Below are 27,831 nucleotides of genomic sequence, written 5' to 3'. Positions count from 1 at the left end.
AGCAGCAAAGTAGGGTTTTGTTGCAATATTGTTTTTTCCCATACAAATCAACATCATTACTAGGTTTAGAAACAGCAAGCCAACTAAAAATGTGCTTATCCAAGTAATGTGTCCAGTAAAAACACACTACGCCACTGCAGAGTCAGAGTGTCGGCTGTGGTGGGAATGGTTCTGTCAGACGGCAGAGACAGATGCAGTTGCAGGTGTTTGCTTTATGTTAAACACGGAGAGACAAATCCAAAACATAATACACAAACATGGTAAAAGCCAGGTGCAAGGTCAGGCGATCAGCAAACGAACTTAATGGGGCATAAACCAGAATCACAAAAGCAAAGGACAGAAAGGAGATCATGATCCAGAGAAATGTGACTGATAAAAAAGGCTTAGTATGTCAGGCAAGTAAACACTGGACAATGCTTCAGGGTGACTGCACATTCTGAAAGTCCTTTAATTGTGTGTGTGTGTGTGTGTGTGTGTCTGTGTGAGGCAGAGATGAATCCATGTATGAGGAATCAGTAATTGTATAAGCTCAAGCGTGACAGGGAGTATGTGGTCTGGGTGTTGTAGTTCTCTGCAGCCATATCTGTAGGCCGCAATGTTCTCTGGGAAGGTGAGTCTGACTCTAATTCCAGCATTGACATGACAGATTTACATTAGTCTGAGGTGGTCATTAAGCAGTTCATGGATATATAGAATACAATTAGGTAAGCACGTATTAATTTCCTCGTTTACAGACAATAGTTTACACTAAAAGATCAAAAGATGTTCAGCTGTTGGCCTGCTGTATCTTCGCTCCTTCCTGTATGTGCAGACAGTGCAGTGAAGATTGTTATTACTGAGCTCTGTTAATGAAGCCTGATGCCTTATGTCTTTGGGACAACAAGGGAGAGCAGTGAATAGCTCAGTGGGGGGCAGACAAGAGGGACCTGACAGGCGAGCGAAAAGCAGTGGGTGAACCCAGTATGTGCTGTTAGGTTAGCCCGGCTGGACAATGAGGAGTGAATGGAGTTCCCAGCAGAGTCGAAGCTCTGAGGGGGAGCCATTGGGAGCAAATCATCTGCAGGCATTCGCACAAGAATGAGCCACCTGGTCTGTAAACTGCTTTCAGCACACTCATTTATTCTCACTTTGTGTGTATGTGTGTGTGGGCAGACAGAAATTCAAGAAGAGAAGTAGTGCAAAAAATGTGATAAACTGACCAATTCCAATGAAGACAGCTTTATATCCCTGCTCTTTCAGTGACTGGAGTGTCATTCCTTGTTGGCCTAGTCCTTTCTCGCAGACGATCTGACGGAGAAAGGAGTCAGTGAACAGCAAATATTGAGAATAAAAATTGGGTCTTTTTAGGTTAGACAGAGGCTAATAATGCTAGTAATATATTTGGTCACTTCTGTCTGTCTGGAATGAGAGGGTGTCAGTATGACTATGAGACAAGCCTGAAGCACAGACGCTCTGTTTCTCCCTCCCCTTGACTTTTTACTGGAACGGCAAGCATGCAAATTTGTTATCTGGCTGCCCTGTCCCGGCTCGCCTGCCTTTGAGCAACTCGGAGAAAAACGTTTCCTGTGCGAGATGAATGCTGAGCAGGTGTGCAGGAGGAAGAGGACTATCGATTGCCCTTTCTCACCACAGTGGCATTCAGGGAACAGACAGACAAGCAACCCAGCGCCCAGACCTGCACACACTGCCGCCTGCCTTCCTAATGCAGCTTTTAATTGTTCTTTATTAATGCGGCTGACATTTGGGCTGCTGATCCTCCCTGAGACCTGTCACCTTCCGTAGCCTCTGATGTGAGCAGGAGAGAGGGGAGGAAGGGAGAGAAGAAAGAGAAGATAGAGAAAGTGGTGAAGAGAGAGAAAGAAAGGAAATGGGAGGAAAGAAGGACACGAAAGTGTGTGTTAAAGTGTAAGAGAGAGAACGAGTGTGTGTGTGTGTGTGTGTATGTGTGTGTGTGTGTGTGAATGAGAGAGAGAAAAAGGGAAAAGAGAGAGACAAGATATTCAAAGGTGTGTAAGAGGTGAGATGCCGCTCATTACCTTCACTCCCAGGTCTTTCATCAGGTCCAGCTCAAACTGCACCACCTCATAGGGCAGGCGGAACTGAGGGATTTCTGAAGAGCTGGAGAAAAATGAGAAAGCCAAAAAAAAAAATAAGATGGGAAAGGAAACGGAGAATGAAAAAGGGGAGTAGCAAAAGGAAATCTCGAGAGAAAAAGAATGTTAGTGGTAGAAGATTAAAAAATAGAGAGCGCACACACAAAAAAAAAAAGAAATCCCTTTCAGCACACAGGACATTTTCCTCTGTTATTCCATTTGATGTTTCAGAGCTCTGGAATCTCATATTGCTGTCAAACTTCAGACCCTCATTGTAATTCCCAGCAGCTACTGAACCTCTAAATCTGAGACAGACATTCGCAGGACTCCCACTAACTATCAACAGGATGGTTGGGGTAAGAACATGAGAGTAATTGATAATCCTGTTCCTTCTCAGCATTTAAAAGATGAATATTCCCAATTACGAAGGTGGCTCGTTATTTATTCTGACCTTATGCACATTCTCCATATCGATCACGGTGAGTCTGTGCCACATCAGTAACAGACTACAAATGCGGAATTTCACTTCAGAGTTTTTTACCCACCTCAGTCCACCGACATACTTCTCCTTCTCAAAAATGGTGATGTCGCTGTATCCAAGACGGGCGAGGAACGTGGCGCAGCTGATGCTGGCAGGGCCGCAGCCGATCAGTGCGATCTTCGAGTGGTAGCTCTCAGGCATTTGCTCAGGAGGAGGAAGGTCAGGCTTCCTCACCTGAGGAATCCCCATCTTACTGAACACCTGCAAACATAAGCACAAAGCCACAAAAGTTTGGACACCCCGCTTCGATTTTTCCTATTGTCTACTATTTTAGAATAAAAACGAAGACGTTAAGAAACAGAATTACTCAGTGACCAAGAAACGTGTTAAATCAATAAGATTTCATTTTTTAAATTCTTGAGTATTAATGATTAAGCTTTGCACACACATCGACTTAACCAGCTTCACGAGAGAGGCTTTTTAATAATGAATCCATCTAGATTCAGAAATAAATTTATACATGGCCATTAACTCCCATATTTATATTGGCCTTAGCAACAAATTCCAACTATAATCCTTTATCAAAATGTCAATAAGACGACTAAAAAAATACATTTCATTTCTAGAGTACATTCTCCCATATTTTACCATAGCATATACAACCTAATATATAATAACACCGTTATTCTGGTTTGTTTTGTTTTTCTTTTCTAATTATGCATAAAATAGGATTCAGGAAACAGCATGACTGAGGCATCCAGGAAACAAAAGCGTGATGATGTCTGAACGTTTGCCTGTGTGGTGTTTTGCTCTCAAAAGAAAAGTACTTAGAGTCAGCATGACATTCATGCATTTCACTTTGCTGCTGTCTCACTATATGAGCAGAACTATAGAGGAAAAAAAAAAAAACTCGTTTATTCCACGAGTAACCATATGAAGACATCAAATGATGATAGCTAAGGAGATACAGAAAGAATATGGCAAGTTATCCAAACAGGCCTTAATGAGAAGCCTGTAGCGCTATACCCATTAACAATTGTAAAATGAGAAGGCTAGCACTTTGTCTTCTTAATAAGATTATCAAGATCCATACATAGAGGCTTGCATTGTTAATACAATATTATGCCTGAGCTGGCAGCATTATAGGTGATATTAATTTAGTTATTCATGAATCTCATGAACTGTGAAGCCCCAAATTGCTGCATGACAATGCATTTCTAATAATCCCTGAGAGCGGTTTAGAGGCCCTTCCTGTTATTGCTGCTGCTATGAAACCAACAATACATCAATTCGAAACACAATCTCAGTTTTATAATTCTTCTCATCATCTAATTGAAACAATGGACTGCAAACAGCACCTGACAAGCCGTGTGGAATAGGCTCAAGGGCTCTGAGTACAAGCAGAGCTGATAGTAATGACTTCCTCAGATCTATGTACTTCACTAAGTATGTTTCCTCAGTAAGAAATAGGAGGAATATCCTCATCCTCAGCTTCATCTCTTCAAGTTCAGGCACACCCAGCTCTTACTACACACCTACAGGAGTACTGACAAACACTGACAGATGAGAGGGATTTCTGGACAGACAGACAGAGAGAATCTGACCACAACAGACACTCCAAGATAGACAAACAACCAGGCCGGCAGACAGACCGAGACAGACAGAGAGACGGGCAGACAAAAACCACACACACCATATCAGACCAAGACAGACCAAGACAGATACACCCAGGCAGACAACCAGACAGGCAGGTGGGCAGAGACAGACAGAAAAGAGAGACAAGAGATAGCTCAAGAGAGACAGACAGGGACAGAGACAAAACAGACACAGACAAAATAGACACAGACAAAACGGTCACCGACAGACAGAGAGAACACAACATATGGACCAGGACAGACAGATAGAGACAGACAAGGATAGACAGACAGACCAAGACAGAGAGGGGCAGATAGCAACAGGCAGACAGAAACAGACCAATACATAAAAAAGACAGACAGACACAACCTGACTAAAATAGACAAACAGATCAGAAGAGCGAAGCAGAATAAGACATACAAAGAAAGACAAAAACAAATAGGCAAACAGACCAGGACAGACATGCAAACAGCCAGAGACATACCAGGAGTGACAGACAGACCAAGACAGATCGAGATGGATAGACAAAAACATACACCATGATAGACAGAAACAGATAAACCCAAACCAAACAGAAAGGTAGACAGACCTTTCCTAAAACTCACATTTTGCACTAAAATGTCAAACATTTCCTGACATTGTATTTTTGTCTGAATTTATGGAGGCCAATCTGATGTTAAAAACCAGTAGAAACCTGTGTTAAGAGCTTCTGTGAACAGTCGTGACTACATCATTCAAGACACAGAAGAGAGATGAAGAGAGGACGCCTCAAAGCCATCTATTGCCCTCGGCCACTTGCACGCAGAAAAGTTGTATACTGCCCACAACTGAAAGGATGCACTGACTTTATCTTTGACTGCAGTCATGCTAGAGGAACTACAGTTGAATAGAGCTGGGCAGTGATAGCCTCTCTTCCTGGCGTTATCTAATTATCAGCTTGATAACCAGTCTGACCTCTCACATTTAAGGAGAGAGGAGCTGCCACCTAGAAAGAGATGTCTAATAAGTCATGGCAGGGGTGGGTGGCAGGAGAGAGGCCGTTTTAGTAATTGTGCCTTTTAATCTTTAGGTAGTAATAAAACTGTACAGGCGAAAGTCTCTTTTTATAATCAGCTCAAACGGTGCCTGAAAGGTGGGAGTGTGAGTTCATGAAGGTTGGGGCATGCCGAACTGCCAGACTAACTAATCAACTTATTAAACGTTTGTTATAAGTGTGAACAACTGTCTACTAAACTGTAGCTCTACATAAAAAGAGTTTAGTCCGTTCATATATTTTCTATATTTTCTCTTTGCTAGTGTGCAAGTAATTATATTTCTATGTTTTTTTTTTTTTTATTGTAACCAATTATTGTAACCACAAAATTATTCTAGGTTTATGACAAGGACAATTAAAAAGCATGCATTTTACTGCATGTTGTACTGTGTATGGATACTCTGCTTACTTTGAAGACCAAGCGTTCAAATGGGGAAACAGTGTGAATGAGTCCTACAATTACACAACAAGATGAAAAAGAAAAAGCAGACAAAGTACATTTTAGATTTCTCCAACAGGTAAAAAAAAATACACTGTAGATTTCATGCCTTAATGTATATAATTCATAATCAAATCATTTTCACAAACATAATGATCATGCCAAATTGTCGGTCTTACTGAAGTCTTTTGAGTTGGTCAACTACTTCTATAGAAAAGAGGGCATTCGTTAGGAGCAGGTAAAGCCTCCTTAGCAGCAACCCTACAGGATGGTGGGTCAAAGACAGCAATTCAAACCCACACACAGTATCGCTGACATTTTCATTTAATTAGCAGTTACCATGGAACTAAATAAAGCCCACTATGACAATGACAAGAACAGATACCCTGATTATCTCAGAGCTGCATCATGGTAGAGGACACCTGTAGTTCCAATCGTTATTCCGTGGGAGAAAACAAGGCGACAGATGATCAAACAAATTCTACATACAGCAGTTTAAAAACCTCAAGGTTTACAATAAAAGCTGTCATTGCTGATAACAGTCACGGCACACAAGGAACAGCCAATGACAGTAAGCAAATCTCTGTGGAAATCTATTTACGGCAGACCAAAGCATCTCAGCTGTGCTGCTTTAAAGTGATGCCCCCCTCCCGTCCCTTCCCGTCCCCTCCCCTCCTTGATGTTTATCACAGAAGAGGACTCAGCTGCTAAGGAAAGGCACAGGAAAAATTATGACTGTTATGGTAGATGGTGACAGTCACCGTGCACCCGAGCTTCTGTTGCGGCCATAACAAAGGGCTGAGAGGCCCCATTAATACAGCATGCGTAGATCATGCTGTCACTCCATCATGGCTTATGTGAGCTAAACAGAGCGTGGAGAACTTACTGCTTGTCCAACACTGAGCTACTGCAAAAGCCAGCTGTAAAATACACTCTAAAACAGAAAACAGGAACATAACTGATATCCATACACAGAAGAATCCGTACACAGAAATATCATTCTTGTGCTGCTGCTTAGGCTCTTAGCGTACACGAAAATATCGTTTCTCATAATGGAAAAAAATAAATAAATATCATGTTCAGTTAGTTAAAATGCCAAGCTCTGGCCTGTGTATAGGGAACTGTGAGCAGTTAGGAATATGAAATGCACTTCATTGATTTTCGAAGGTATTACGTGTATAGTTAGAATTTTTTCATGCTGCTTAAAGATTTTTTTGCCATACCTCAACAGCAAACTGCTGCAGTCCTCCGATGTTGATAGGCCCTTCCTCGGAGGCATAGAGGTTGCAGCCACCCACACACAGGTCTGAGGTGGGACACACCATCCCACATGTCAGGCCCAGCGGGTTGTCCGACAGGATCGTCCTCGCTGCCCCGTAATAGTTCTATAGAATGACAGATGAACACTCAAACACAACGACCCAAGTCTTTGAAACAGTGCCTCATGCAAAGCGTGCTATAAAAAACATCAATAATGCTGCATTGTCAGTAGGTCCTTCTCTTCTCTTTACTTATGCGTTTTTGCTAAGAGGCTGTGAGCGCGGAACAGCAACAAAAGTTTTCTCTGATAGTCAAACATATTAAAAAGTAGCAGAACGGAGAAATAGCACTGCTTTTAGATAACCTTGAATCGAAGCTGCCAAAAAATGTTTTTTGTAAATTTGATAAAATGCATTGAATGGCACAAGCCTTGACTGTATAACGGTGGGTTCCAGGTGGCATTTAGAGAGAACATTTTTCAAAAAGCTGTTTCATGTTCATTATATAAGTTGGTCTTAAGCTTTAATGGTTGACTGATGGCTAAATGTGCAGTGTGAAGCCAGTGAAAGTCCTGAAACACTACAGCTCTGAAAAGATTTTGAAGGTCAAGTGTGCAAATGACAACCTATTTTGTTCAAAGCATCTCAAAGAAAAAAAAAAAAAAAACTTTATTGAAACCTACTGCTGAACATCAGGGATTGTCTGCTTTCTGTCAATATTCTAAATGTCAAATTTCACTCTTTGACAGAACAAAAATATTTATCAATCTAATAATAAAAGAGCTCAACAAAGAAAAAGAGAGTGTCCATGTATTTCTATACCATTGAAATCATCAAGGTTAGATGAAAAAATAGGATCAAATATCTTCATACCTTTCAGTTTCTTTTAAATAATGAAATAAAAGACATGAAAAAAAAAAAAATAGAAAAGGCAGACTTTATTCTTTTTTTGGTATTCAACATAAATTCTCTGAGATATTTGAGATTTAATATGACGGTTAAAATAAAAAGTAGAAACACTTCATTGATGTTATGTTAAATTAGTAGATTTCACGGTTTTGTAAAACTTTTTGTCGATTTCAGGAAACTCTTCTGACACTTGAAAAGTGAAGTGAGACAGAGGTGTGTGTAAGATATATGTGTAAGATAGAGAGAGAGAGAGAGAGAGAGAGAGAGAGAGAGACAGAGAGAGAAAGAGAGAGAGAGAGAGAGAGAGATTTTATTCCAATCGCACGAACTACCAGAGTTATTTTATTTTTGTTTCTACCCACTCATAACATTTCCCAAAATATATACAAATCAGGATAAAGCTGTCAGTGATGATGAATGAATAAACAGTGTAAGCGAGCTGCTACATCCAGTACACAGCCATGCAAATAAATGTGGCCTCAGTTCCGCTGAGGAGTGATGTGGAGAAACAGCAGGTAATTAGTTATTAGTAGAATATAAAATATAAAAACAGTGATTACCTTGTTACAGATGCTGGTGATAAAAGCCTTTATGTCGAGATTAGTGGGGCAGCTCTTCTGACAAGGTGCATCTGCACACTTTAGGCATCTGTTAGCACACAGAAAACAGAAAGCATATATGGTGTGACTATTCTGTGTGCTATTCATTAAAATAGCTCTATTTAGTGTAAAAAAAAATAAAAATGCTGGTCCACTTGGACTACAGATAGGTCACTAGGTTAGCACCGTGAGGTGATACTGGCAAGTTGGAGCCTCTTAATGTTTCCGGCTGGCCGTTACTTTAATTTACAACCACACTGCTTGTGAAAAGAAAATGTCCAGCTCCACCTCCTGGGGAATGATCCTCCAGCGAATGTACTGCAGCTCAACATCGCCATATTGGTGACAATGACAAACAGGTTTGCGATGATAAATACAATAATTTGGAGAGGGATAATTAAATATTCATGGCCAATCAGAATGGATGTTTTGCTTGTGGTGGTGAGTGTGTGTGACAGGAGGCGTGTGGCAGGGAGGGCCCCGTTCCTGCTGCTGGCATGCACTCATTAGTTTACACATTTAAAAACACACACAGCTGTTTAACTCACCACACTAATGATTTCAGATGATGTAGCACCAGTTTGGAACAGAGCGTTCTCCTTTAAGGGAGAGACAGGAGAGAAAGAGAAAGAGAAAGAGAGAGAGAGAGAGAGAGAGAGAGAGAGAGAGAGAGAGAGAGAGAGAGAGAGAGAGAGAAAGAAGACATCATGAAGAAATGACTTACAGGCTGTTACAGTGTTAGAGATAGAGAGAGAGAGAGAGAGAGAGAGAGAGAGAGAGAGTGAGGCTGGCAGGGGGTCAGCATAAAGCATAAGGAGAAAGCATATAGCATATGCATAAAAAGAGGAGGAGCAAAACCTGTTCCATCAGATTGTGGACCCCATACACACATGCACACACACACACACAGCAACACAAAAGCATACACTACAGCTGGCTGGGTGTAATAATCTCCCAATGCTGGGAGCTCAGTGCGGGTTAAAGTGCACAAGGCTGCCATTAATACCACTTATCACAGTGACAGCAGGGTAATTACCACAGTGCTGTGGCCAGGTAGAGAGAAGTGGAGACAGGAGACGCCGGCACACAGCATCGCGCACCACCATCGCTATGTTTTATTAAACCTGGGTGGTTGATCATCAAGTGACATTAGTGTTGATCCATTTTCCTTATTTGACAATAAATTATCCTTGGCCTCTGGCATAATGGATATTGCAGCAGTGTTTGCCTGAGAGAAAGCACGAGCCACGCTGAGTCTCTGCCGAGGAGCACACATGCTGTTAAAGTAAGAAAGCTAGGCTCGGAGGACGCTGGCTAGTGTCAGGCCTCTTATCTCCTCCAGCATGATTAATACGGAGAGTACACACCGAGAAGCTTGGGGAAGATATAGAGCCATAACTGCATAAATATTTCTCTCCCTCTCTCTCTCTCTCTCTCTCTCTCTCCCCCGCCTCTCTCCCTCCCTCCCTCCCTCCAACAGTCAGTTATAAGGTTGTCTCATGTTGAACAAGTGCATTATTCAAAGTTTGCTAGAACTGGACTACTGTAGTATATCATGAATAATATTGATGACCTTAAAATGAAATTTTGTTTCATTCAGACCCGGAGTGTGTGAAGCCATTCTCAAGCAGGTCAATGGTACAAAAACATTCATAAAGATGAGATCTCAGAGATTGAAGTAAAAATAAGTGTGAGGGCACCTTCAGTTGATTTGTGAGCTTTTTTGCTCTTTTCTTTAAAAAATGAAAAAATAAATAAATAAGTAAATAAATAAATAAATAAAAAAATAAAAAAAAAAGCCTGGAATAAACAAAGAAAAAAAAAAAGGCAAGAGACAACAAAATATTCCACACTGTTCAGAGTAGACTTCCATTCCTACTGGTTCTCTTATTCGTTTTCTCAAGGTAACATTCAAGACACTGGGTACAGACACATTTCAGGTCCTTACCTATCTCCCATGGCCAGTAGCCCAAGTGCTTAGCAAAATGTCAACAGAAAATAATGCGCACACAAAGGCAATCTTATTTGTTCAAGAATTGCTCTAGGTCACAGCAATTGAAGCTGGCACGACAAGCCGCACTCCAGAAAAGAGTGGCTCGCTGCGGAGTGCATTAGCTAGAGCACCAGTGCTTTGTGCTGCAAAATGCAATCAAATAGCTCGATGTACACATGCTTTTTCAATGTATCCAAACAATCGTGCAATAAGCATTGCTGAATATGAAGGAGCTGTTGATTAGCGGAGCACTACAAACTGATTTGTTCCGCTGCCCTTCTTTCCGTCTCTCTTCTCCCTCTTTTCATATTTTGGATTGACTAATAATCAAAGCCTTTGATTGCTTTGTGTGATGAGTGGAGGTAGTACAGGCGCTCAGTGTGTGCAGGTAGCTAATTTGTGATTCACTAATTCTATTAAGTCAAAGGTGTTTGCAATTGAAAGCAGAATCAACAAAATCCGGCCGAAGAGACGCTGCAATTGTAATGATTGCTCTTTTTTTTAAAAAAATCTTCTGTCTCAAAAAGCAGTCGGAAATATAGTCTTCTGTCGAGAAGCGAATTATTTGATTCATAATCTTTGGAAAATGGCCTTATACGTCAAAGAAATTCAGTTTCTACAGGATGAAAAAAGGAGTGTCCTATCTAGAAGCATGCTTTAAGGAACAATCACACATATTGTAATTATGTAATGATTAATAATGCTGCTTGAAAGAAACTTAAATAATTCTTGCCCTTGTTATACCATCACTGACTTGATAACACTGACTAGAATTCGGTCAATGTGGAATAAAATCTAGTTACAGTAAATATACATTATAACATTCCGACTGAAACAACTGTATAATACAAGTTTCTTTTACTAATGATATTTTGTGTCACTAAAATGTAATCGAATATTGATTAAAATGTTAAGGTCACATAAGGGTTTCTTTTTTTTAGATGCTAAAATGCTTTAAGAACTATATATATATATATATATATATATATATATATATATATATATATATATATATATATATATATAAGGCTTATAAATGCTATTTGAATATCACACTATTACCATAATAACCAATTTTCTGTATTTTTCTTTACTGCATTACAAATACTGCAAATAAATTATTTAAAGCGTCTGCACACTTTGCTACACCCACACATTTTTTTCTTCCTGATTCTTATACTAAATGGCTGTTGCAAACCACCCTGATGAGTACTTTATTTAGTTGGGTGGGAAATGTTTCGATCTTTTTAACCTCATAAGTTTTGAAAGATTTTCTCCAATTTCCAAAAACCCCTAGGAAATAAAATGAGCTAATATAGGATGTACATAATTATGAGCTGCAGTTTGTTTTTTCCAGAAGTGGGGATATAAGGGTTGAATTAGGTTTAAGGTTTAGCTAGCTAGCTAGACACTTTATTGATAACAATGGAAACTGCAGCATTACAGTAGTGGCAAAAGACAACATTCACAGGTAAACATAAATACAATAAAATAATACAATGAGAAAAAAACAGAAGTCTATTAAGGAGGGGAGGGACATTAAGGCACATTATACATTAGGGCACCTACATATTGTACAACTGTGCAAGAACGTGAGAAGGAAGCAGTTATAATGTGCCATGAGGTAGTTCTACTAATACTATTACTACTAATAATAATCATAACAATAGCAAACAGCAGTGATACAGGTTCAGATAATATTGCTAACATAATATATAATGTTATAATATATATATATATAATGCTAACATAAAATAATAATGATGCAAATATGCTCTAGCCCTTGCGGTTTGAGGGTTAAAGAGGTAAAGTAAAATAATTAAATATGAATGCTTAATAAATAGTCAGCATAGACACAAACCATTCTGCTGACTCCTGATCCAATCTACCTGCCTGTTAACAACTGACTGATGAGGATTAGTGTATAATCCATACACACTGTACAGACATGTTCTTTTTTTCTTTCAGCTTATTTTTTTGGTTTTGGTTGCTGATGTTTATTAGATAATCTGTATATCATCAACTTCACCCTTTTGCTTTATTTGGATTGTCTAGTCTGTAACATGTGATGTAGATCACACGTAGATCGCAGAGTCTGATGAGAGTTCTATCGCAGATTTAGTTGCATGGTTTAGTTGCATGGCAAAAAGTAAAACATATTTTGGCATGTTGTTCAGAATGAGTTGACTTTCTTCTTCATGATTGTGTATAGAGTGTCTACAACAGACTGTACAAATAAAGTATTACTTAACTAATCTTAGCTAAAGGATGTTATCATGGAGAAAACTGTGATAAAGTTAGCTCTTCTAGGCAAAATATTTAACAGAATATGGTTCCCAGTAAAATCAGTACATTTCCTGATTACTCGCCTCTAGTCAGGCATAATTATTTTAATTTGTATCTTTTAGCCCCACCCTTAAACAAAACATACGAATCATCATAATTTACAATGTGATTGTTACTTTTATATATTTTCTTGAATCTTGTCTGAGCTCATTTATAATCTAAGCCTGACTAAAATTATTAGATGAATTCACACAATAGCAAATGAGTTCATTACAAAAGAAATGAGACTATTTCACGTGCTATTTATTTATATAAATAAAACAATGACATCTGCATTATAACATCATTGCATCTTACATTATAACATCATTGCATTGTACTTCACACAGATGCCACATATACTGTAGTGTATAGTGCTTCTAGTGCCGGTGGTAGACGCAGCTGTGGGCCCGTGTGTAATGATGTGAGTGCAGCTCAGGGGAAGACGGCCAAGGTGAGATTACAGCATGCTCTTGGGGTTAGAACAGCACCCGTCACAGCTGTCACTGTCTTACTGACCCTCATTGACCATATGACAGAACCAACAGCTGCACACACCAAAGAGAAAGATACTGATAGAGACCTGTAGAGTGTTTAAGAAGTGTGTGTGTGTATGCATTCATTCGGCCAGAATGAATATGTGTGTACTATACAAATTATACATCAGCCAGTCTATATTAATAGTTCAATAAGTAATACAGACCAACATTTTATCTAATGGGAAGAAAAACAACTAGAAACAAATACCGAGCAGCACTGCACCAGGATTTGTTACCACTATCAAATCAAACAATAATACAAACTAATCTGAACTAATCCATACGAAATAAAACTACTGTTAATGCTCACTATGATCAGTTACTACTACGAAGTAAAATTGTAAGAAACGTTGTAAGAGTAATAAATTGTTGTTAGCATGTGGGAGAAAAGCACAGCCGAGACTTATGGTGGAAACACACGTGCACATATGTGGTGCAAATATGTTGGGAAATATAATTATATCGATAAGTCATCCACAGACATGGTGTTGAGTGAAGTTGTTTCATAGAAAAATTTTCTACATTTGTAATTTTCTACAATCAAGTAAAAATACTAAAAAACGCAGCCTTATCTTGAATATTCTACTTGTCGCCTTCTCTAAATTCCAGTTCTTTTCCAAAAATTACGAAGTGGTGTCAAATCAATATAGCCACTCACACCATGAACTGTGTAAAGTCCCTATTCTCTATTTTTGGCTTTAGTTCGGTTAATATACCCACACAGTACTTGTTTAAATCTATAAAACTGATCATACGAATCTCTGTTCTGAGAAGGTAATCATCAAGATTAGAGTCATCACTAACATTATAGGCCTAGCTTGTCACTAGGCTACTCACTATTGTCCACTGGCTAGTTTGTTGCTAGGCTACTTGCTCTTGTCCAGTGTTGTTGCTGTGCTGTAATTTCAGTCCAAAAATGTTGCATGAAGGCTTGAAGTTTGGTATAGTGCAGTACCAACATTCTCTCAGACCTGTAACTATAAAAGTGTGGTTAAAGAAACATTTATGAGCTTTATGTGTGGGAAGAGGTGGTAGAGTGGAAAGGCTAGTTGTAAACATGACTAGCTGAGTTACTGGAATGATGCTCTAGCACAGTCTCTAGATATTAACTCAAACAAAAACAAATCCTCATAAACCATTAAATTATGCTTATTTGTACTTTTTGGTTATTTGTGAAAGTTTTGTTCACTGTTCTAACACAAAGTTGACTGTGAAGATGTGTGACATGCATTCAGCACACGACTGTGGTAACTTTCATTGAGCTTGATAGGGACACTATAACATTTATTTAACTGGAGCTCTGAAACAGTGAATCCAATCACGTTGAATTTTCTATGCTACTTTCACATAGTATTTTGTAATGGATTTGCTTGGATTTTTAAGTAATTAGGTAAAATACAGCAGAAATATGACAGGATTCGCTGGTCAGTTGCCTTGAAACTCAAATTAAATTTAAATGATCATTACCATCGTTCCACCTATCCTCAAGTGTCCTATACAACATAACATGATTTGGGTGCTGCACCGGAACGGAAAAAAAAAAATGTACAGATTACATATTTCTCAACAAAACATGATTTCAATGCTTATATAAACTTTATTTAATAAACAGGTTTCTAATTACTAGAACGAACGATGTAGAGCGTGTGAGTGTGATCGATTCACATAGCATTAACGTAAACCAATTACATTGTGACAGCTAACGAGGCTGTTGGAACTGATGGAAACTATAGTATTATAGTATTATTCAGTAAAGTAATACAACATTCATAGTAGAATAGCACAGTGATAATGTGTCTGCTGCTCCAAACCAGCATTGTGGGTTCGATTCTCAGCTCAGGCATAAAGCTCAGTGTTTGGTTTTATTCAGGGCTTTTAAAAAAACTGTGATCAAATCATGTTGGATGTACAAAAACGTTAACTCAATAAAATGTTACTCATTTCAAACATTTAAATTAAGAAATGTTTTTTAGTGACGCCAAATACTAAGCCTAACAAAGGTTATCAAATGCATTTTCCATATCTATTACTTATTGTCAGTCAGACTAGGTCTTTACAAAGGAGCTGGGACTTTTACTTCACCATAAACAAATCCATGTAAATGTCTTAAAATAGCATCCAGCAGCAGTGAGCAGACAGAGAGCAGCATGTGCCGAGCGGACTTATGGCATGAGCAAAGATTCAGGAAAGCTTTGCCCTCGGCAATATAGTTCAGTTTCAGCCGAGCAATCAGGGGACAATTTGGGGATTTTACTGCAGCACCACTGCTTTTGTCAGCTTTTATGCTTTGAAAAAGAGAATATAAGATTAATGGAATTTAACTGAGTTAAATAAAGATTGACTGATCATTTTATCGGGGCTGAAATGAATAAGCGTGAAGATGAAGCCCCCTTAAATGGAATAGTCTTATGATATTAAGCATTTACACCGTTCATGCTGACATTAACCTAGTCAAGGATATCACTTCAAATTCACTCCTTCTGCCAAAACTCAGAGGCTCACAGCTGCAATATTGTAATAAAAAATAACCTTTGCAAAAATCCTAATTTACATCCAGAATTCCATTTAATACTATTTCCCACATATTGAGCACACATCTTCACCCGATAGTTTAGGATAGAACTTTATATAATCATGAACATTACACAATCTATGTGTTAAAAACTCTGTCACATCCAAAACAGAAAGCACAAGACTCTATTCTTTACAAACTTTTTGTAATTGAGTGTATATACTTTCCAAAATATAATTCTTATCTCAATGTAGATGTTATGATTTCTGATTTAGACTCTAAAACTCTAAAAAGTGCAATGGCCCAAAATTTCCAGTTCCATCCAGAGGAGAATTTAATTTGGTAAGCCTCTGCTGAGTGAAAATGTAATTAAATTTGAGTGTGTGTGTGTGTGTGTGTGTGTGTGTGTGGTAGAATACGAGCAAAATTGTTTGGTAAATGCTTAATCAGTACATTTTGTGGGTTGCACATTAAAGACCAAATGTCACTTCCTTAAAGCTGGAATTGCCTACACCGATAATCCTGAAAATATCCTTCTTCTACCACCTTTAAAGACCTAATTATAACAAATAAAATGGCCTGCTAAAGAGGAAATAATAAAGATCTTGAGAACACATTCAATGAGTTTTTCAAGCCTGAAAAGTTAAATGAAATTAAATACAATGCTGCCATGGTAACATGTGGAGAAGGCTTTAGGACATGTCAAATTCGACAGGTGAGGTTAAAGGAACATACCCACCTCACAGGTTCACCTGTCATTTTAATTGCTTCACCAGTCATGCTTTTAACCAATTAAAGTCAATTCCTAAGACTTCCCACAGCACCAAGGGAAAACAGACATTTTTTTTTACCAGCAGTTCTCAAATGTCATTTATTTGCCCTGTAAATACAGCAGACTTGTTGAGCTTATCTCATGCCAGAGATTGCATGTTCTGCAAAACTTAATCCTACGAGATAAAAAGATACTTAAATCTGCAAAACATCTAACAAATATGTTACAAATCTCAAATGCAGTGATTAAACAAGTTAAACCCAGCTAGTGATCATTTCAAGTAAAAAAGAAAGCACTATTAAGAACGGCCTATTAATAGCTTCTTTATTGTAACTGCCTATTGATGAGCTTTTTATGGCAACTGAGCGAACAGTGTCCGGTGCAGTGATTGTAATCATGTCTTAACTGCAGAGGACAGCAGAGAGCAGTATGTGAGCTCACAAGCCTCATCAGCGGTAATCTGGCCCAATCTGGCCATTAGTGGCTCTGGTCTGACCTGAGATCAGTACTGGCACACAGATAATGAGGGGAGGCAAATACCGAGGTGAGCGTCTTGACCCGGACACACAGCAGTGAGAGCTTGAGGACTTCACACCTTCTCCCACCCTGCATGCCAGACCATGGCCACCTTCTACACACACACACCCAACCCACACACACACACACAGATACACACACACCCTAAAACGCTAATTATTAGTTGTGAAATACTAAGCAGACGAGCAAATAGAGAACAGAGAATGCCTCCTACTGTGGATAAGCTCAATAAGCAAATAGAGAATAACATCCGCCTTTCAAACAATCAAATAGGTACCAACATTACAATACTATAGAAACACGCATTTCATTCACGAGTACCATATCAAATGGCATTGGATATTATAATACTCTCTGCTGAGGCTAGAATACTGAACAGAAACCTGGACCACAAAAATAAATAGCATCATCCTTGGGCCTTTTATATGAATAAAAAAATAAAAAATGACATGACTAATATGCGTACAACTTTATAAGTAATATTAAAAAGAGCGAGAGATAGAAAGAGAGAGAGAGAGAGAGAGAGAGAGAGAGAGAGAATCTCAAATGATTTTGAATGCAAGGTTTTAGCCTTGATTTCTGTGTAGGGGTTGAGAATAAATATGACTGATCACCAACAATGGTACACAGACAAAGGTCACAAAAATTGCCCTAAAGGTCCTGGCTTTTTTGAAATTCAATTGAAATTTTTTGATGTCTGTTGAATGTGGTGTGGGGAGGCTTTAAGGGCACAGTATTCCCCTGGTGAGTCCATCGCACACCGAGCTGTGGCACCGAGGTTAACGATGGCCGCCACCCGGCCCATTGTACAATCAGAGTGAATCAAAGCACAGACACATGACGGTGGCTACACACGTACGTGCATCATGAGCTTTCATTTAGGGAGAGCTGACCAACCTTCAGTGACAAATTGTAACTGCAGCCAATGCAACGCTCAGAGAGAAAGCGAGAGTACTGTATGCAACACTGCAGGGTTCAGAGCAGAGGAACATGGCATAGAATCTATTACACTGCAAAAACACTTAGTAAGTAAAAATACCTTGAATTTAGTCCAATTCATCAGATTACACTTAACCAAATATATGATTATTAGCCCTTTTTTATTTTTCAATTGTCTTCATCTTTAGACAAATAAACAATAGCTTATAGAACAAAACTCTTTTAATTTTGCTTGAAATTAAGTTCTAGATTAAAGATGTATAGAACTACGTTTTAGTAATGCTATATTTAGTGATTTTAATAGATAAGGCTTGGTGCATTTGTCTATGAGAAATTATCTGTTGTTTTTGTTTGTTTGTTTTTTTGTTTGTTTGTTTGTCTGCGGTGTTGCCCCATCCCTAAAATCATTTTATAGTTCATTTTATTTTCCTGAATGATTCTTAACAACAACAAAAAATGCCTATCTAGTAAAACCCGAATGGCAAATAGTATAAGAATGAAAAAATAAGAAAAGAAGAAACACAAAGTCTTGTCCTTGGATTTCAATAAAGAAAAAATTTCAAATTCAGAGCTGTGTCCACTGACTGATGGACTCACAAACGCTGCGAGTTTGATGTGACGCGGGATAGAATATTGGAAAGAAATTCAGTAATATATAAGAGAAGAATAGAAGATGAGTGTGTGTCATGTTAAACCCCGAGGCATATAGACTGTAGACTGGCATGTCACTGCCAAAGCTTCTTTCAGGGAACCCCTTTGTTTCTGTGACGCTTTCTGTGTCCTAGCACTGATGCAGGAAAGACACGGCTTTACTTCACACGGTCTGGTGGTCTTCAAGCAGACCCCTGTGAGCAGCACCATCTCTTCCTAATTCCTTAATAATGCTATGGATCCTCTGTGTTTTTAAACTTGGTGATGCAGGGGAGCGTCCGTTCAACCTTCTGCTAAACCTCCTGTTATTCTGCTTTTATTCTGAAAATACTCTAAATTCTCAAATACACAGACTTGCAGTGGAAACATATTCTACAAAATCTACATATCCCAGTTTATGATTTGAAAATGACCATGTGGTGAGATTTGTAAACAATGCAACTGAAAGGAATTCCTGCCTGGGTCTGAATCATTGTTTTTACATATTACTACTACTACCAATAATAATAATAATAATAATAATAATAATAATAATAATAATAATAATAATAATAATAATTTGTAATAAGTTTTTGTTAGTATTATTTAATAGTTATTGAAATAGTGCATTTCTTTGTATTCTCAGGGAAACACCAATGACACGAGAGAAACAGAGAGAGAAGCAACACTGTTTTTTTCCTCTGTAATCAGCAGATAATTAAAGCAATTGGCCACATTTATTCTCCACCATGTGCCTTTGGGTGAAAGTTTACGGATATTCATTCTGAATGTGCAGGATATGAGTGTAGTATGAAATTGGCGAAGTGTAGCTAACCTTGTTAACTCTGGCAATTAAAGTCATGTCACAGACTCATATCCGCACAGTTACAGGCGGAACAACCTGAAACAAATACAAATGAGTAGACTAACCTTCTCCATCTCTGCCAATCTCCTCTACCTCCCAGTCTGAACAGGACACACAGCCCTGCCATAACAACAGCACATTACATGCTTCATCACAGGCTAGTTGCCACCACACATACTCTCTTTCTTGTCTCTTTCTGTGTTAATCACCACACATTAACTGGAACATACAAATCATGGATATAAATAAATCGTTAGACCTCCTGCTGAGCAGAAGTGTGAACAAGATGACTGGTGTTCAAAACATTGCATTCCACATAGTGCAACTCTCAATATTCTCAGTTGTGTATTTCAGACTGAATGACATAAATAAGGCTGCGCGCTGAACCTGCAGTGTTGTATCACTGTATATACAGTATATAGATAGATAGATAGATAGATAGATAGATAGATAGATAGATAGATAGATAGATAGATAGATAGATAGAGAGGGAACGAGATAGATAGATAGAGAGAGAGAGAGAGAGAGAGAGAGAGAGAGAGAGAGAGAGAGAGAGAGGGAACGATATAGATAGCTAGATAGATAGATAGATAGATAGATAGATAGATAGATAGATAGATAGATAGAGATAGACAGAGAGAGAGAGAGATAGTTATGAAAAAAAATGCTCAACAAATGAACATCTATTAAATAGAAGATACATATATTTCTATGTACATATTTTATATACATATACATTTCTAAATTCATTATGTATTACTTTAGTATTATATTAGAATTATTCTACTGGTATTTATTGGTAAGTACTTTTGTTTATATATATTTTTATCTGACTATGTTTTTCTTTGCCACTATTTTTGATAAACAGGAGGCTGTTACAGATCACAGTGATTCTTAATCATGGTGGTTCATCAATATAAGACTCCTGGCTGAAATGCTTGATTTTCATCTCGTTGGTGTTAAAACATTGGCTGACAGATGAGACTGAGACCGGGCACTTTATGCTAGTACACGTTGTTAAAGGATAACATATTTTATGTGGAAAATATAAATATAAATATTTAAAAAGGTTTGACAAGGTTGATATTTGGGTTGCAGTACTTGTTAAAAAAAGGAAAATCACAAAATAATGCTAAATTTATTTCTATGGAATCTATGTACAGTTGCTGTGGCACTACAACTATTACATCAAGCAATAAGCTTTCAAATGTGTTCTCTGGGATATGAATATGAGCGTAACCTTTTTAACAGCAGTTAAAAATGCAGGCACAGCTGTAACACATTAACAACACTGATAAAGAGAAAATATGCTGATACAAGCTACAATACAGCTCCACAAAAAGGGCTGCTCAATCAATTCTTTACAAAACTCATCACACTTCGCCGAAAAGATATCAAAGATTTCCTATGTACACATGAATATCACTCAAAAACATCTGAAATAAGAATGTTTCAGGTGGGGTTTTGTTGAACAAGTTTCAATCAAATGTCAGGTTTATTACATTTATTTCTATTATAACGTTTCATTTTTAAGAAGTTACTTTACATTTAAACCCCCCCCCCCACACACACACACACAGACACACACAAATGACATATGTACAGTCAATACCACCTTGGTCCACTGGGGGGACAAGAGCCAGAGGTCAAAATTCCCATATTTTATATATATATAAATTTATACCATATAAATACATAAACGAATACATTATTTTTACTGTCGTATTTTTGTGTATTTTTTTGTTTTGTTTGCATTGTAAAAAACAAATATCAAAGTATCTTTTTGAACAATGGCAACAAAAATGTTTTCCTTTTTGTGAACTGCATTTAAATTTAGGGTTAGTATAAATTTAGTCAATTATCTCAGACTAGCCTGTTCTTCCTAAACACACATCTTCATGAAAAAAATTCAATTAGTTGATATTTTGAAGCTGTTTGTGCCTCCCTGATGATGTATTTATCTCTGAGCTGTTTAAATTTCACTAGGAATTATGCTCATTTACATGCAGTTCTCTGTAATCCTCCTCTATCTTTTCTTAATGAAGTTAAGGAGATTAAAGCAGATTTTGCGACAGCCACCGCACACTAAGGATTCTTGGTCATCTTCCCTAACGCACTCCATAATTCCATTTGTGATGCAGATCAATGAGATGAAAGCAGATGAAAATTCACATTTAACACACTACTTGGTTTGAAAAGATGCAATACTAATAGTTTCTCTATTAACAACAAGCTTGACAAAGCATGGGAAACCTTCAAAACAAGGAAATTTGTAAGAAATTTATAAGATTTCCCTTCATTGCATGAGGTTAGGGACAAAGTTTTACTACTTAAAGCTCCAAGCGCAAACAAATCCTCTTGTATGTTAGAACTGCTCTGTGCAATAGTACCAAGATGGTTATCAAGCAAAACGTAACAAAATGTACAGGGCGACCGAAATGTGCACCGCAGTGTGATAACTGGTCCGTGAGTATATAAGGCCCATTTGAAGTGATTACTTAGTGGTAGAATGCAACTCACCACAGGTAGCCATGACGCTGACACACAGCCCTAAGGGAAGACTCCTCCCCTCAAGTATAAATATCTTAAAAATGGCGGCCAAATGGCAGCAATAAACTCATTTGTTCCTGCAGTAATGAAGAATGACTAGCCTCCGCACCGTACACACTCATGCTCTTCCTCTTTGCCACATCTGTGATTGTTTCCATGGCGACCTGTGTCTTACCTCATGGCTTCCCAAAGTGCTCCGCGCTCGCTCAGTGTCGTGTGTTTGATGTCATCAAAATTGTTCTCCAGCTTCAGGCAGCTCTGAGTGTGAGAGAGGGGGTGAGAGAGATGGACAGGAAGAACGAGAGAGAGAGAAAGAAACAAGGATGATATTATGAGTAGAGGAAGTAGTGCTGCTTGTTTGGTTGTTTGTGTCTGATGCGTTTCATTGATCGGGGCTATTACACACGCGCTGAACATAATCCACTCCAGTATTGCGACCAAGATTCCTTTTCCCCTGACAATCCCTTTAAACCATATGCAAATCAGGGCATTACTTCCACAGGCTGGCCTTCACATTTCATTAAATGTGACACTATCAACTTGTGCCACAGTCAAAAATGTCGCGGTTTGAGGGGCTGGCATGCTGTTGTCATGGCGATCGGCCTCTCCAGCCCCTGACCCTGAAGGTAAGTGCAGGGCTGGAACGAGGCCTGCTGGGATTGACATGCGAGTGATTAGTGAGAGGAGGCTTTTACCTCTCAGCTCCACTGATAAACACTGTGTCCCTCTCTCACAGAGAACACACACTCCCACATGCACACACCCTGATCCCCCTCTCACACTCAAGAGCAGGAGTCATTATCTCTGATAACCCTCACTGACAAACAGTCAACAGCTCCTATTGCACTCTCTTGCTCACTAAGCACACAACTGCACTGCACAGTGGTAAAGCGCTGACCAAAAGACGCACTACAGCATCCGGTAATACTTGTATGGATTTGAATTTACAGGTTCTTTGGGAAATGTATTGCTGTGAAACTGTGCATTTTGTACAGTACAGCAGCCTTGGTTGTGGCTCAAGTCACTTTAAATTTTGCTTTATGACCGCATCAACCATGACAAATTCAGAGCTTTATATTGATATATGAAAGCCACGGCTTGACAGAGTGACTTAATACGAATATAAATTTCGGCCGAGCAATGTTGCTGACTACATTGAATGTGTAGTGTTAATTCAGGAGAAAGCTAACTCAGTTTTCTCCACTCCAAAAAAGGCCAATGGCAGGTTGCATTTATACAACACATTTATACATTTATATTCCAACAACAGAATGCTCAGCATTTCATATTGATATCTAATCTGCATGATTCCAAGCACTCTGCGAGTAAGTGATTCTCCCCCAGCATCCTCCTCCAATGTCTTTATCTAATCGAGTGGAATTAACAAATGTATTTGCTTCTAGTTGTTCAAATATTAAAAACACAATGATGGGGAAAAAGATAATTATTGCACTGTTAAGCCTCGTGGGTGACATAATAATACTGCATCCAGAAGCTGAGAGCTATACTTTCTATACGGAATATGTTGTGTGGGCGGTTCACAATCAGATGCTCTTTGAAAACTACAATTGATTGCAATTCTTCCAAAAATATTATTTATACATTCTTGACGCGCGACGTGGAAAATAAAACCTTTAGATTCACTGTGTATGTCATGTGGAGCATAAATCAAAAAAGTCAACTGTAACAAAATATTTTGTAAATAGAAAAGAAATGACCTGCAGTTATCTTTATAGCAAATAAATAGAAGCAAACAGACAAGAAGGTACAGCACATTATTTCTAGTCAAAGTCACGGCTAAGTGAAGACAGATCGGACCGTCTGAAGACAAACGCTCCTTTTAAAATTCAGGTTCGGCTTAAATTGCACTAATTAAGAGAACCATGTGACGCATGCGATGTGCCTTTTTAAAAGAGGATTTCCGTCATCATGTTGTATTTTTCCCCCTGACTTTTATGCAGCAAATAACAAAAGTGCATTCAATTCACCATGGCTTCTATATCTGTGACTTGAGGAAATGTCTTTAATGAAAGCTCATGACAGAATCAAATCAGCCATTATGAGTAAAAGCCACTCAGATTATTTTTCGCCTACCAGTACTTTGCACAGCCAGCTGAGCGAGGCACAAAAAACCCTTTGTGTATTCCTCTGTACATTAAGAAGCATGGAAATGTGCTGAGAGGAAAAAAAGACTTATTAGGGGTTTCTATTAACATCAAACCTCAACATTATTCATGTAATCTCCCTCCCCTCTACCAGGATGGCTTACACAGGGAAGCATTGCTAGTCTAATCCTTCGAGCTGTTGCTAAATCCTATGAGAGGGGAGTAGAGAGAGGAAAGCTCTGGGATTATGAGTGAGGGGTGAGGGCTATCTGTGTGTTCCAGCTGATAAAACCCATCGATCACTAGCCCAACAACACCTCCTTATTACATCCCCTGCCAAGCTGAACACCCTCTTTCCTCCTCTGCATCCTGTGCAGGAGCAGCAGGCTGGCATTGGATCAGGCAAAAGCAATCAATGGCCAGGTTGATCAAGTGGCATGTAATGGTGCCAGGGTGTTAGAGATAAGTAACAGCCACTGCACTTACACTGTCTTTCACTTACTAATTTAACTCTGCTACGACGAAAAGCTATTTGCTGCCGTGAGCGTCGCCCCCTGTTGGCCACAGCGTAAGGGAGAGAGGCTAAGAGCAGGGGTAGCTGGTGCATGTCTTAATGTGATGTCACTATAAAATCATTACACTGATTTGACAAGCACTCTTACAGTTGTCATAATGAATAAAGTGAGACAAAGTTCTTTTGGACGCCTTAATATATTCCAAAGAAGAGAAAAAAATTCATCACCTCCTTTTTATAACATTCAGATGGTTTAATGAGCAATCTGTCTTCCTGGACTATTAGCGGCATGATCCATTTACTTTTATCTGAGAGTGATGGAGTGGTGCATTTATTCTTCATTTTACTCAATATATTTCCCTTCAACAGTGGCACATAAACCTGGCAACGGTGCTGATGCAGCCTCATTCATAATGCTCTACGCGAGAAGAAATGATTCCGCATGCAGAGATTAGAGTGCAGCGACTGGATCTATTGCTGTGCATCTCTTCCCTTCAAATAAAAGCAACAAAGGAAACATTGCAGCGTTCAGGCACAGACTACTGAAAAGCTGTGCTAAAACTGTATCGAGATCAAAATGTACAAAAGTATTAGATGAGATTTTATACTTCTCTTATGCAATATAATAACTGTTAAATCTAGATGAAAACACATGACTGCCATGCGAAGTTGATTATTTTTCCAATACCAGCATGTCCTGAAGTGTTTGAGTGTTTGAGTTCTCTTACAGTGCAAAATATGACAACTCAGCAAGTTAAAATATCCCAAATGTAGTCAGATTGATCTAGAATTTCCCAATGAAAAGAATTACGGTAAATAAGAACCGGTACTCGGTTCCCAACCCTACTGATACTTGAGCACCGATACTGGAGACTCCTTCCAAAAATGATTTAATAAGCATCCTCTAACAAAAGGTGTCCTATAAACCTTATCAACAATTACACTTAAAAAAAGAAACTGTTTACAAGGCCCCGGGGTTGATTAAACCTGATTAATGAAATGAATTAACACCTTCTGACCAAACAGAAAGAGTGTTTTAAACTTTAGACTGTTATCCTCTGTCTTTCTGTCTGTATAGTTATAGTTATGTGTTCTTGCCTGCTGTAGCTATGAGAACACACAGTAAAACAGAGATTATTGCTGGTGGAGTGTTATATTTCATGCTATACATTTCTCAGTGTCGATTGCCCAATCCACCCAGTAAGTCCTTTATCAGAATGCTGACTCTATGGAGCCGGTGACGATAATACAGTTTTCCAGTATTGATTGAGGTGAAGCAGATTTATCCTCTTCGTAAAGAAAAAGCAATGACTGTTTTATTGATCCTTAAAATAAGTTTTGTTGGGCCCAGAAGCGTCGTCATAATTGTTCCGTGGAATCTCCCGAATGCTGGAGGGGCTGTAAACTTTATTTTATAGGGAATCTATGAACAGTGACTGTCCATAGATTCCAAATGTGTTTGGGAGAAATATGGTGGCTATAGCCAGCTGTTATCTTCGTCTGTCAGGACTCAGGTGCTTAGGATTTTTCACTCCCCTCCTCTGGGCTTGGGGGCATGTCGTCAGCAAGGTAATTTTGAAACATTTCCCCACAGGCATCATCCCTTACAGAGCCCACTTTGAGTTGAAGCTATTAGCTGACCAGAGGCTTCTCAATATTTGTCTTTCTGCTCCAATAGCACAGGTTGGAGTCAGAGATAATCTACCAAACACAAACAGGTACAAGTTCTGCAGCAGGTGCTGAGATGGGGGATGCAGACACACTTGATGTGCCTTTGTTTTTGAATATATTACGGCACTGTTTACTGACGGGATGGTTTTATTAATCTGCCTGTATGGTCTAATCCAATTTAACGAGGCTCCAGATTGCATTATGAGAGGCTTACCCTGAGCACAGAGTGAAGGGAAGGTATGTTTGTGAGATGCAGGAGCTGGTGTTTTTTTCTTCCTGCTCATGGACAAAAAGAGGAAGGCGAGGAAGAAATGAGTATGGCTTCTCTGTCTTTAACAGTACACTCTTAAATCTCTCCCAGAAACATCCCTCAGCGTGCTAGTGTTAGATACCTCCTGATAGAAAAGCCATCTATACAGGCCAGAGGATAAGTGTGTCACTTCCACAGCCACAGTGAGTTACTGTCTCTCTCTTTCTGTGTGTGTGTGTGTGTGCGCACTCTTCATGCCCTTCCTCCTAATAGTCATCGCTGTTTTCTGTCCGGTGCCGAGGTTCTGCTACTAGAAGCTGCTTTTGGGAGTATTTCATCCAAATACCTAATTCTGTTCATCAACTTAGGACCGAAAGATAGGCAAAGTCTATTGATAAATATACTAAATATATATATATATATATATATATATACATATGTATATATATATATACATATGTATATATATATATATATATATATATATACTAAAAAAATTAACTTCAGAAAAAAAACCTTCAGTAGAATTTACAGCACACATCATTCTCCTCTAATTAAATCAATTTATCAGTCATGTTTATTATTTATTAAGTGAATACGGCCAAATCAGAATAAATCGGGTGCAATTTATTTTATTTGAGTACGTCTCTATCTGATGAGTGCCGAACAAAGCTAATTCCTTGCATTTCAGGAACGATGATCTATTGTAAATTCATTTATAAAACAACACTGTTGAATTCTCAAATCTGATCATACGGTGGTCAGAATGTGGTGATGCATTTTTTTCATAACTGTAGATTTGACAGTAGAGTCAACTTTAATTCATAGCACAGGTTTATATTCATGCCTTCATGCTACGACTTTTATAGTAACTCCAGTTTCCTCCCCCGGTCCAAAGACATGCATGGTAGGTTGATTGGCATCTCTGGAAAATTGTCCCTAGTGTGTGATTGCGTGAGTGAATGAGAGTGTGTGTGTGTGTGTGTGTGTGTGTGTGTGTGTGTGTGTGTGTGTGCCCTGCGATGGGTTGGCACTCCGTCCAGGGTGTATCCTGCCTTGATGCCCGATGACGCCTGAGATAGGCACAGGCTCCCCGTGACCCGAGGTAGTTCGGATAAGCGGTAGAAAATGAATGAATGAATGAATGAATGAATATTTATTTTTTATTTAAATATAAGAAG

General features: G+C 38.7%; 1 protein-coding gene across 1 annotated transcript in view; it reads right to left on the bottom strand.

Moving 5' to 3' along the window:
- The window catches only part of dpyda.1 (dihydropyrimidine dehydrogenase a, tandem duplicate 1), a 127,864-nt gene that overhangs the window by 82,402 nt on the left and 17,631 nt on the right, over positions 1-27,831 (bottom strand). Inside the window, exons 3-8 of the mRNA XM_060870159.1 lie at positions 22,286-22,368; positions 8,410-8,497; positions 6,905-7,066; positions 2,639-2,835; positions 2,037-2,118; positions 1,200-1,287 (exon numbers count right to left, since the gene is read on the bottom strand). Coding sequence (XP_060726142.1) covers positions 1,200-1,287; positions 2,037-2,118; positions 2,639-2,835; positions 6,905-7,066; positions 8,410-8,497; positions 22,286-22,368 — 700 coding nt within the window. The remainder of the gene's footprint in view (positions 1-1,199; positions 1,288-2,036; positions 2,119-2,638; positions 2,836-6,904; positions 7,067-8,409; positions 8,498-22,285; positions 22,369-27,831) is intronic.

This window comes from Tachysurus vachellii, chromosome 5 (genome assembly GCF_030014155.1).
Source record: "Tachysurus vachellii isolate PV-2020 chromosome 5, HZAU_Pvac_v1, whole genome shotgun sequence".
NCBI lineage: Eukaryota > Metazoa > Chordata > Actinopteri > Siluriformes > Bagridae > Tachysurus > Tachysurus vachellii.
Note: the sequence above shows the minus strand (reverse complement) of the source record. Positions and strands in the feature narration are given on the sequence as shown.